This window comes from Medicago truncatula, chromosome 1 (genome assembly GCF_003473485.1).
Source record: "Medicago truncatula cultivar Jemalong A17 chromosome 1, MtrunA17r5.0-ANR, whole genome shotgun sequence".
Lineage (NCBI taxonomy): Eukaryota > Viridiplantae > Streptophyta > Magnoliopsida > Fabales > Fabaceae > Medicago > Medicago truncatula.
The window spans coordinates 28723719-28736770 of record NC_053042.1 but is presented as its reverse complement, the minus strand read 5'-3'; the positions used below and the strand labels follow the sequence as shown (position 1 = coordinate 28736770).

General features: G+C 32.5%; 1 protein-coding gene across 1 annotated transcript; it reads right to left on the bottom strand.

The window, feature by feature from the left end:
• Nucleotides 1–2148: 2148 nt before the first annotated feature.
• Nucleotides 2149–5747, bottom strand: LOC25480262 (WAT1-related protein At4g08290). The gene is made up of 7 exons (XM_013587292.1): nucleotides 5536–5747; nucleotides 5349–5411; nucleotides 5104–5220; nucleotides 4352–4589; nucleotides 3669–3830; nucleotides 2440–2591; nucleotides 2149–2296 (listed from the first exon to the last, which is right to left on the bottom strand). Exons 1-7 carry the CDS (start codon nucleotides 5745–5747, stop codon nucleotides 2149–2151), a joined length of 1092 nt encoding a protein of 363 aa, XP_013442746.1.
• Nucleotides 5748–13052: the final 7305 nt, after the last annotated feature.

Genomic DNA, 13052 nt, shown 5'->3' with positions numbered 1-13052 from the left:
GCACCTTAGTGTTTTTAGGTAGGTGTAAGTTAGCAACCACATATATATAAGGCTAATGTACAATCTATATGAAACAAAAGAACCATCAATCAAATGTAGTATATTGTGTGTATTCTTGTAGACAGGGCAAAAAAAAAACCAGCCACTTACTTGATGTCTAGCTTGCCAACTGGTAGACGGTTCCTCTTAGACTCTAAACTCATACCAGGGCGGGCAGGGAAAGCATTACTGAAGGCTTGACCGTGGGTATTAATGTTTCAAGCTTAAAGCGTTACAGACGGCTTAGGTAATGTTACTGACGGCTAAGCCGTGGATAATATATGACCAATAATTTGTTGTTGAAACCACAATTACCCACAAATTATCCATGGTGTGGCCGACGGTAAGTACAGAGGGCTTTTATGGCCGTGGGTAACGTTACCGACAAGCCATTTTCCCACGGCCTTGTGACCCTCGGTAAGTCGTAGGTAACTAAGATTACCCACGGCTTTTTGCACCTACAGACGGATTTTGTCCGTTGGTAATGACATATTTTCTTGTTGTGGAGAGTGCTCCAATGATCGGTAACGGCTTCCGGTGCGGCGGCGAAGCGTCTGTTGCGGTGAAACGAAAGGTGGCTGCAGGCACATTAGCACTTCGACGATCAAGTCAATAATGGAACTGATAGAAAAGTATTATAAGTGTTGTGAAAAGTGTTGTGTACCTTGAGGGTGAAGCAAGTTCACCCTTATATAGGCCCGCTCTTGGCATAACCGTCTCTGAGTTATGCGGTGTATGATTAGGAGTTAGAGCGGACACGTGTAGCGTAATCATGGCAGGGAGGCGTACTCCAGTGTGGCACGACACAGGCGAGTTAGCGTGTTCCTTTGAGTGTGAAGCCTTAAGGTCGTACACGTGTAACTGTGTGAGTGGTCCAGAACACATATGCTTATAGTAAATTGGTCTCAAAGATATCCTTCAAATTCTGATTACAGTTACATCCATGTGATATTTTCCTATCAATTCTATTATTTATTTTTACTTAGAGTTAGTAAATAGATAGATTTGAAATGCTTTTGGCTGGACATGTAATTATTTATTGCCAGTATGCAACACATGTTATTATGTTATATTTCATATTCTTTATTGAAGTTATGTTTCAATTAAGTTGTTTGCAGAAATATATGTTTCTAGTTTTCATAATTAATAGTTTAATACATCATATATAGAAGAGTCGTGTTACAAATGCATCCCTTTCTATCAACTTTGGTTTCTTCTTTCAAAAAAAAATAAAATCAATTGTCAACATCAAAGTATATAATATGCAAAAATATATATTTTTTTTAAAGAAAATATGCTTATAGCATTTCATTAGTAATAACAGAGTCAATACAATCGGGTGCATTGAAATGAATTACAGGTATAGCTGAGAATATGGCCTCGCCCACAAGAATATGAGTTGTCACATTCGCTTGTCGCCGACTAAACTCTACCTTTGAGTTTGCAAAAATATATATTTATTCTTATATTTAAATGTTGTTTAATAAAAAAAACTTATATCTAAATTTCTACATGCAACTTGATTAATCAATTAATTCCCCCTCCCTCTTTTTTCCAGATCTTCCATCTTAGTTAATTTTTTCTTTTTCTAGTTCAATTTGTTCAAACAATTGAAGGTATTGAGCACAGGTTGAAAATTACATATATAATGACACATTCTTTAACATAACCGTTACGACTCTCTTTTATTTATTTTTGTTAAAGTCAGCAATGTAATACGATACAAAGATATTTTTTGATACACACAATACAATAGGAAGCTATCCATTTCATATTTTGTTAAATGCAAAATTAAAACTAATGTCATATATATATTCCAACAAGGTGACCATGATACTACCCAATTCGAGTAGGAATTAAACTCCAGAATTTAGAGAGAAATCAAAAAAGAAACTTGATTATTTTTCATTTTTTTTCTAATCATGAGTGGTACAATGCGAATATAAGCTGATGCATACTCATAACTATAACAACTGCAAAATAACAATGATAGTTAATGTTATAGTAGAATTCCTAAATAACTTGTTACTAAAAGGTAAAGCAGAATTAATATAATATCCTGAACTTATATCATTTTAATTTATTCTAAAACTAACAATCCCTAATAATTTATCCAGAACTGACATCAATTCTGGGGACAATGATTGGTAATTGTTGTTGTCCTTGTGACTCATCTGACGCCATTGCTCTTTGCTCTTTTGATTTTCCCCAAACAACCAGGTATAGTCCTATAACCACGACCAGTCCTCCAACAATGCTAATGTACATAAAACAAATCAAAGTGAAAAATATGAGTTTGACATTCTTAACAAAAAATGTTTGATTTTAATGAATGAAACTTTAGAAAAGAAACAAGTTGTGAAAAGCATAATATACTCTAGCTAGGTTGCTATAATATACCTTCCTAGGTGGAGTTTCTCTTTGAGAAAAATACAAGCCAAAGCTGTGACTGCAATCATCCGCAAAGGAGTAAAAGCAGTCACAAAAACAGGCCCCGTAGCTTTAATGACGTAGCCTTGCACATAATATTGAATTGACGATGTTACTATTCCCTATGTAAAACATTAGAAGAAAAAATGTCACAAACAAAACTTGAATACTTGCTTAATGTTGTAACTTGGACCTAACTTCTTAAAAATAAAAAATAAAAATTGAGTTGGGTCTGTTAGTTCAGATGGGCTCATTGGCCCATTATTGATAAGTCATTGCTTTTTAGACACATAACAATTGTTCCTAACGAGCAATGTCCTTATTGAAAATCTTACTTACTTAAAATCAAAGAAAGTCTGATTTCCCTAAATCCCTAACCCTAATGCAGCCCTAACACCCTAAAATGACAAATTTAACCTTGAATATGAAGTAATTTCCCTCCTAAATCATCACATTAATGAGCAACTAACTACTACTTAACATTGTCTTCACCAATTTAATTATGCACGTTTTTTGCTACTTAAAGCCATGCCAATAATAAATGCAAACATGAAAAAACGTGCAAGACGCGGGGCTCTAGAAGTGTTTAGTTGCTCAAAGTGTTTAGTTGCACACCTTTGGAACCTACAACTAGGAGACATCATTTAATTCTTGGTTTTTTTGTGTTTCTGAATGTTATGTTCACGCCAACTAAGAACCTCATGTCATTCCTATAAATTGGTGATACCATTTGGTTTGTTTGGCCATTGTCTCAAGTTAGCTCACCGGCATACAAAAGCTTAGTAGAAAACATTTGATATCTTGAGCTCTTTTTAAGTGCATCCATGGCAACCAAAGGTATGTATTTGCCTCAACCAATTTTTTGACATGGGTAGCTATATGTTGCATTGTCAAGAGTTACATTAAGGAAAAACTTTAAGATATTGATTATTGATGATGAAGTGGAAGATAGCTATGTCACATCATCTAATGTAGTTTACAAAAAAAAAAAAATTCAAAATGTACTTTGATTTTTTGTTTAACTGTTTGACTTTCTTATAAAAAAAATTCATGTATGTCACATTGATCAATGATACATGATATCCTAAAATGACTTAATTTTCAGTTTGCTTGAGTTGATTGTAATCAAAATATATTGCTTAATAGTCTATAACAGACTCGCGCGACATCGCGGGGTCAAGAGTCTAGTTGTTACTAACCGCATATACTGGAGCAAAGAGTCTAGAGTCCAGGCCCAAAGACCAAGTTTCAGGGTGTTTGCGCTCCATTACAATAGTTACAACAGTGCTTTGAAGTGCACCAACAAAGCAAACCCATGTGGCTAATGACATATTTGCTGGATACTTTCTCAATGATGTGGCCTGCAATTGATAAGAGATTGTTTATTCAGGGTCGAAACTGTATTTGAAAATTGTTCGAAACTTTAACAACAATAGACATCATTTGTTAAAAGTAGAAGTTAGGGATTATCCTCGTCTTCTTACCTGAGACATGATTTTATTGGTGTCAACTTAACAAAAATAAGAAAATACAAACGTGTATGTCTCAAAAATCAACACATTATTTATCCTTGTTTTTGTCAAATCGACATCAATTATGTCACTAACTTAGTATATTGATTTTCGGTCTAGAGTACAATTTATTTTAAAAGTGAAATATTGTAGTTTATTTTCTGAATATGCCTAATATCTAAAATTAAAGTATGAGGTTCAACTACTTAAGTTTGATCATCTTCGCCTGGTTTTATGGTATTGTCAAACCGTAGAATATTAGATTTAGAGAATGAGTATTATTTATCTTTATTAATCTAACGGTCTAAAACCAGCTCCACTATAAAGTCGACAATAGAGGATTTGGGTTCAAGTATGTATATGTGACTTACTTGTAAAATGTAGAAGGCAGAGATTCCAACACAACCAATTACGAGAAACAATGCTCCAAGGAGCCAGTGTGCACCAGTGGGATCGTTCACATTTTCAGGTTGATGCATCTGAGTAGCTGCTGATGACCCAAGAACAGGACCTTTGTATAGTACCATTAGTAGAGCACCACCAAGACTCACCATTGTGCCAATCACTTTGCCTTGACATGCTATCTCCTTAATTTTCATACCTTCCAATCTGCTCAAACATGATAAAAAATATTTCTTATATTTATGAAAATAGGGACCAATTTGCCAAATTTAAAATTACAGTGACCAATTTGCAATTTTTTTTTTTAAAATACACATGGACCAATTTGAAAATTTTGGAAAAATTATAAGTGCCAATTTGAGATTTACATTGTATAGTGTGACAAAGAATTTTCAAATTCTTAATACTTAGGTGGTATTTGAAATTTCTTATATATAGCTTTGACAAATACTTCATGAAATCTCTTCATATTGAAAATTCTCTAAATTTTTCATGAAAACAATAAAATGTATATAAAAGAATTTAAATCACTTATTAAAATCTCAATTATCTAAAGACACTTTTAGTCGGATCCTCCTCACAATTTCTCATAAGAAAATGATATATATACGTGCTTGTTTCTATTATTATTACGACCTACTAAGTTCGTCAGCAATATGCATAACTAGTTATTATTTAATTAAATAATATGATATGAATTGAATTAGAATAACTGTCTTACTGAAAAATTAATGCAAGTAGAAAGGTGATGGAAGGTACGGAATTCATCACAGCAGATGCAAAAGATGCTGATGTTAGCTTCATCCCCAAGAAAGAGAAGCATTGACCAAGTGTTACCCTATAAATAAATAAATTACAAAAGTTTAAATGAGTGAAATTACAATATGATGATCTACAACTCTACAAAAAATCAAAATTAAATAAACATTAATTTACTCAATATGTGAATAAAATGATATTACGTACTCGACAAATGCTAGTGCCATGATTTCTGAAAATACCCGAACTGTCATCTTGGGCCTAATGTTCCTGAACAAAGATGAAGAAATTATTACACAAATTTGGTTAATGAAAAGAGTCCACAAGTAACCTTATTGATTTGTTAGCACTCAATCTAACAAGATTTCATGAAGAAGAGAATATGGAATGGTACCTTTCTAGGAAATAGGCTAAGGGAGCGAGAGCAATTGTGGCAATGGTATTACGATATACCACAAAAACGTAATGACTCATGCCCTTGTTAAAGGCAGTCATGGTGATGACAAACATGCCAGCAGAACCAAGTTGGATTCCGAACATAAGGAAGTATGATTTATAAAATTTGCAGCACGCATTAACTTTCTGGCAAAATGTTAACTCAGCCATCTTATCTTAATAGGAAGAGAAACTTTGTATACTTGATTATGTTTGCGTAGGATGAGTGCAAGAGTAAGGTTATACATCTCTATATTTTTATAGCCAAAGTTTAGCATAATTCCAAATGATTTTAATTATTATAATAATATAATATATATGAATTGATATTACTTATTAGAAAATCCACTAATGACACAAGATGCGCATTGCATGTAGCAAAAAAAGGGAGGTTTGGGGGGCTAGCTGCGCTGCCTGCTTAATCTTTAATCTTAACAAGGCAGTAAAAAATTGTCACTTTAGGTTAAAGTTTTAGTGTGTTCATTTTTGTCCATTAGTCAGAGGATAAAATTGAATGAAAAAAAATAAGAATTCTAAGTTGAAAAGTAAAAATAATATTCATTTTAAAATATAGGTCAAATGCATCTAAAGGACTTTTAAGTTTTTCGTTTTTTTTAAAGTGGTCCTTTAAGTTTCAAAAGTTTCAAACAAATCCTTTAAGTTTCAAAAGTCCCAAACAAATCCTTTTAGTTTTTGAGTCATTTCAAACAAGTTCTTTTAGAGGATGATGGTGATGATTCAGATGATAGCAACAAAAAATATTATCCACCATTTGTCATGCCTAAAAAGATGACTAATTTTAAGTGGGTGTTAGGAACCAGATTTGGTACCAAAGGTGAGTTCAAGGAAGCAATTACCAACTATGTGATATACAATCGGACTTGTTTAAAACGATTCAAAAACTAAAAGGACTTGTTTTGGACTTTTGAAACTTAAATGACCACTTTAAGAAAAACGAAAAACTTAAAGGACACCTAAAATATATTATTATTTGCTAAAGATTAAAGGGGGGAATATAAACTAGAGTTACCCTGCCTAGATTTATGTAATATGTAAAAAAATAAAAAAATAAATTGTGTAATATTGTAATGTAATGAGAAGTATGAAAGAAGCCATGTGATAACAACACTTAACATTCCTATTAAGGGATCGGACCTGTTGAGAAAATATTCATAAATCCCTATTTTAGTTTTAAAGATGAAAAAATATATTTCAATTTTATTTTATAAATGGATTCTGATATTATTGTATTTAACATCTTTGTATGAGTATTTTTTAGCTGCAGGAACTCAAGCTCAAAAAGGTTGATATAACTAGTTCCCTAAAATTATTTGAGTATCTCATACAATAGACAAAGCAAGAAATTAATGGATAAAAATACAATGGACAAAATTGGATATACTTGCTCAAAAATTGAGCAACACGTTGGCACACATACTGCAAGTGATTTTATGCTGCTAGTCTCTTTTATTGTCTCCAATACCACTACACTTCCAATCAAATGGTAAAAGCAAGTACAAACAAATATCTTCTTTTGGCTATAAGAGGAACAAGGAACAAAATGGATGCAAGCTGTAAGTTTCCATATATGTACCTTCCTCATCAAAATGCTTACACGTGGGACACAAAGAAAGCAAGATCAAATAAGTGGCTTTGATTTCAAAAGGGATTAAATGGATAAAATTTGAGCATACACGTGGATATACAAGAAAAGCAATATGTGTTTTGGTTGGTTCATTTGCAACATGTGGGACCATGGCCTTGAAGAACAAGTTATCTCCACACATGTGAGATTGCATGACTCATACGCTCCTCACGTGGGAGAAGAGAAGGAGCAATTGGTTTGAGAAATTTTGTGCCTATAAATATCAAGCCATCAGCTGAAGGAAAGACACCGAATTTTTTGAGAAAGCAAGCAATATACTCACAAGCAAAAATTCACAAAGCTCTCTCTTTTTATTTCAAGTGAACTAAATTGCTCTTTTGTTCTTTGAGCTCTTTTTAGTTTCTTTACTACAAATATTGTATTTTGGTCCAAATAAGATTTTATTTCTTATTGGATTGTAAAAGCTTGTAGGTAACAAGTGTGTAAAAAAAGGGTAAAATTACTCGGTTGCAGAAAAGATCAGGAAGATCTAGCAAGGGGTAATTGTTACTCGTCTTTTTTGGTTGTAAAAACAAAGGTGGATTTACTCATTGCAGGAAAGATCAGTCGGATCTAGCAAGAGTAAAGGTTACTCATTTGTGAAAAAGGAAAAGAGGAGTTGTGGTTAACGTTACTTAACACAACTACCTAGTGGATAATCTCACACTTGCGTGGGGAGTGGAAGTAGCCGGCGTTTGGCGAACCACGATAACTTTTGTGTGTCATTTCTCTCTCCCTACTTACTTTTAATTTATTGTTCAAAATCACACACCTCACGATTATTATTGTCATTATTTACTAACAAACTAATTGTGATTGTTAATTTAAAAGAAAATTTTTATTAGACAAATTTTAAACAGGTCACAATTCAAACCCCCCCTTTCTTGTGAAAATATTTTACTTCAGGACCTACATGAAGTATTAGATGAATTATTAGAGGAATCCTACCATTTTAACAATACATAGAATTAGTTTTTCTAAAAAAAACAAAACAATATATAGAATAGTGGGACTCTAAAGAATTGTGGTAGGCCTTTTATTCTTATTATCATTTAATGTTGTGTAAATGATATTGCAAAAAAATAAAAAAATAAATAAATTGTGTAACATTGTAATGTAACTAGATCCCCCACCCGTGCTGACGCACGGGCATTTACAATGTGGATTTAAACATAGTAGAATATAACACATAATATATGTACATGTTGATAAATGTTGAAGAAAAAAAGCCAACTTTTCAGTTAGACCAAACAATAATAAAACATATTCCAAAAATATTGGAAATATAATCCAAATACTATCTATAACCTTTCCATTCCATTTCTAAACACAAACAATAGTATCCTTACTATCTATAACCTTTCCATTCCATTTCTAAACACAAACAATAGTATCCTTGCTACAAAGGTTAGATGATCGTAGGAAGAGTGTTGTCTTTAAATAATCCTAGCAACTATAACAATATGATTTTTAGGTACTTTAACATCACTTGATATCAAATTTACAAAACTTAGAAAGATATACTTTTTAAACAGTGGGAATAAAACTAATTATTGAGAGGAACTGTCTTATTTTGCCATTAAAGTGTCTAACAACAATAAATTACTCCTGCTTTCTAAGGACTATCTCCGAGTTTGTTAAACTATACTATTTTGTGTGAAATATAATCACATGTAACTTGAAATCTGTTGAAAGATCTGGTTCAAAGTTGTCAAATTTCAATACAGTTACATGCTACATGTGTTAGAGAATTTAATGGCAAAAATAATTTTACTACTATGTTATGTATCCCTCCTCTGCCAGTTTCTTTTCCTCTACTGCTGCTAGAAATGAACCAAAAGAAGAATAAACTGGAACGTGAATTTCTGCTGCAAAAGAAGAACATCCTTGTAACTAATAATCACTCTATGACAGTTTCTGCTGCAATCAACAACAAGAACTTGATGAAGAAGATCATCAAGATCAAATCATTCTTCTCACCAGAAAACTTCAGAGAATGATTCAAAGAAGAGATCAAAACAAAAGAAATTTCCCAGCCAGAAAAGAAAACGCAAAGACTGAGCTTGACAAAAGTCAAGTTACGTGCTACGGGTGCTACAAACTGGGACACTACAAAAATGAATGTCCTCTAAACAAAAGAAAATCAAGCAACCTTCAAACAAATCAAAAATCTTTCATGACTACGTGGGATGAACCAGAAGAACAAACAAATGAAGATGAACAAGCAGATCTTTGCTTAATGGCTAAATCAGATAATGAAGAGGTAAATCTTGATCCTTGCTCATCATGCGAAAAAACTGAACATTTGTTTGATAATCTTTTTTACAGTTCTCAAATGTTGGAACAAGAATGTGAAAGATTAAGAAATGAAAATCTTGAACTAAGAAAGGAAAAGGAAATCTTGGAAAAAGAAAACAAAGATCTGATTAAAAATATTCAACATTCTGAATCAAAAGAAGTCTCTGAAAACAAAAATAACTCTCAAAAGGAAAACATCATTTTAAAAGAAAATGTTTTAAAATTAAAAAATGATATCTCAAACTTTGTTAAATCTACTGAAACATTTCAAAAAATTATGGGATCACAAGTAAGTGTTTTTGATAAAGCATGTATAGGTTTCAAAACTAATCAAAAACAAAAACTTTATGAGAACTTCTTCATTCCAAAAAAAAATAAAAACACATGTGAAAGATACAAATGTACATATTATGAAAAATATGGACACCTTGAACCTTTTTGTTTCAGAAAAAGAAAGAGATTAGCGTCACAAAAATTTAAAAATAATTACACTAATTTTCATAAAAAGGAAACTCTTAATAACACTAACCACCAAGGACCCAAAAAAATATGGGTACCCAAAGCATTACTAACTTCTACTGCAGGAACGTCTCATAACAGTCAAGAAAAAGCCCTGGTACTTGGACAGTGGATGCTCAAGACATATGACTGGAGATAAACAAAGCTTTCTTTCCTTCACCAAAAAGGAAGGAGGATTGGTAACCTTCGGAAATAATGAAAAATCTCGGATTAAAGGTATAGGTGTTATTGGTAAGATAAATTCTGCTAAAATTGAAAATGTTCAATATGTAGAAGGATTAAAACATAACCTAATTAGCATCAGTCAATTGTGTGATAGTGGTTTTGAAGTAATATTCAAACCTCACACATGCGAAGTCAGACAAATATCTTCAGGAAAAATCCTATTTACCGGATCAAGAAATAAAAATGTCTACACTCTATACTTAGATGAACTCCCTGTCGAATCATGCTTTATATCCCTTGAAAAGGATAAATGGATTTGGCATAAAAGGGCAGGCCATATAAGTATGGAAACAATTTCCAGAATATCAAAACTTGATTTAGTAAGAGGACTTCCTAAGATTAACTATGAGAAGGATAAAATATGTGAAGCATGCGTCAGAGGAAAACAAGTCAAAAGTAGTTTTCCTCCAAAAGAATTCATTTCAACAAAAAGACCTCTTGAATTACTTCACATAGATTTATTTGGACCTATCTCAATAGAAAGTCTTGGTGGCAAAAAATATGGCTTTGTAATCGTTGATGATTTTTCCAGATTCACTTGGGTTTTATTTTTGAAACATAAAAATGATTCTTTTGAAGCTTTTCAAACCTTTTGCAAAAAAGTTCAAAATGAGAAAGAAATGAACATTATCGCAGTAAGAAGTGATCATGGAGGAGAATTTGAAAATGCCTCTTTTGAACAATTCTTTAGTGATAATGGAATATCTCATAATTTTTCCTGTCCTAGAACTCCTCAACAAAATGGAGTTGTTGAAAGAAAAAATAGGACTTTGCAAGAAATGGCAAGAACTATTTTAAATGAATCAAATGTTGAGAAATATTTTTGGGCAGAAGGCATAAATACATCTTGCTACATTTTAAACAGAGTTTCAATAAGAAAAGTTTTAAACAAAACCCCGTATGAACTCTGGAAAGAAAGAAAGCCAGACATTTCTTATTTTCATATTTTTGGATGTTATTGTTATATTTTAAACAACAAAGATAACCTAGGAAAATTTGATTCAAAATCAGACAAAGCTATATTTCTTGGTTACTCTGCTACTTCAAAAGCTTATAGGGTGTATAACTTGAGAACAAAAGTTCTAGAAGAAAGTATGCACATAAAATTTGATGAATTTGAGGAACTTGAGGCTCAAGAAAGAATTTTGGAAGAAGATGAGGAAGCAAGTCAGATCAACCCCGACATCGAAAAAATTCAACAACAATCATTAAATGAAGAAGTTTCTCTAAGTCCTCCAAAATCATGGAGAATCGTAGATCATCACCCTCAAGAACAAATTATTGGTGAAACCACAGATGGAGTAAGAACAAGAAGATCCTTTCAAACAAATGACTTCGCAATGATCTCACAAATTGAACCAAAATCAATAAAGGAAGCAATTATTGATGAATCATGGGTCGAAGCAATGAAAGAAGAACTATATCAATTTGAAAAAAATCAAGTTTGGACTCTTGTACCTAATCCTCAAACTCAATCTATCATTGGTACAAGATGGGTATTTAGAAACAAATTAGATGAAGAAGGAAATGTAACACGCAACAAGGCCAGATTGGTAGCTCAAGGTTACAATCAACAAGAAGGCATTGACTACGATGAAACCTATGCTCCTGTGGCTAGACTTGAAGCCATAAGAATTCTTCTTGCATATGCATCTCATAAGTGCATCAAACTTTTTCAAATGGACGTAAAAAGTGCTTTCTTAAATGGTTTTTTAAATGAAGAGGTTTATGTTCATCAACCTCCTGGTTTTGAAAATTTAGAAAAACCAAATCACGTGTTCAAACTAACCAAAGCTCTATATGGACTAAAACAAGCTCCAAGAGCCTGGTATGAAAGATTGAGCATTTTTTTGATTAAAAATGGGTTTTCACGAGGAAAAATTGACACCACACTTTTTAGAAAAATTGACAAAAATGATTTATTAATCGTACAAGTGTACGTCGATGATATCATTTTTGGAGCTACAAATGAAAAAATGTGTGATGATTTTTCAAAACTCATGGAAAGTGAATTTGAAATGAGTATGATGGGGGAACTTAAATTCTTTTTGGGATTACAAGTCAAACAACACAAAGATGGTATTTTCATTTGTCAAGAAAAATATATCAAAGATCTTCTTAAAAAATATAAAATGAATGAAGCCAAAATTATGACTACTCCTATGCACCCTTCATCAAATCTTGACAAAGATGAAAATGGAAAAGATTTTTCTGAAAAAGAATATAGAGGAATGATAGGTTCTCTTTTATATTTAACTGCCAGTAGACCTGACATTGTTTTTGCAGTTGGTCTATGTGCTAGATTTCAAACTGCTCCAAAAGAGTCACACTACACCGCAGTTAAAAGAATTTTCAGATACCTTGTAGGCACTCCAAGTGTCGGTCTATGGTATAAAAAGGGAACACATTTTGATCTTATGGCATATTGTGATGCTGACTACGCCGGAGATAAAATAGAAAGAAAAAGTACAAGTGGCGCATGTCAACTACTTGGAGAAGCTTTAGTCAGCTGGTGTTGTCGAAAACAAAGCACTATAGCACTATCCACCACAGAAGCTGAATATATTTCCGCTGCAAACTGCTGCTCTCAGGTATTATGGATTAGAAATCAATTAGAAGATTTTTCTCTAAGGTACGCAAATATTCAAATATTATGCGATAATACTAGTGCTATAAATTTATCAAAAAATCCTATTCAACATTCCAGATCAAAACACATCGAAATTAAGCATCACTTTATTCGTGACCATGTGAGTAAAAAGGAAGTTGAACTTGTTTTTATTAATACA

What these genes read in the sequence shown, in the direction of transcription:
- LOC25480262 (XM_013587292.1), bottom strand. Translation starts at nt 5,747, where the DNA reads ATGGCTGAGTTAACATTTTGCCAGAAAGTTAATGCGTGCTGCAAATTT. An exon ending in TTAGCCTATTTCCTAGAAAG is followed by an intron (nt 5,412 to 5,535) that starts GTACCATTCCAT and finishes ATCTTTGTTCAG; the next exon opens with GAACATTAGGCCCAAGATGA. An exon ending in CTGCCTTCTACATTTTACAA is followed by an intron (nt 3,831 to 4,351) that starts GTAAGTCACATA and finishes TATCAATTGCAG; the next exon opens with GCCACATCATTGAGAAAGTA.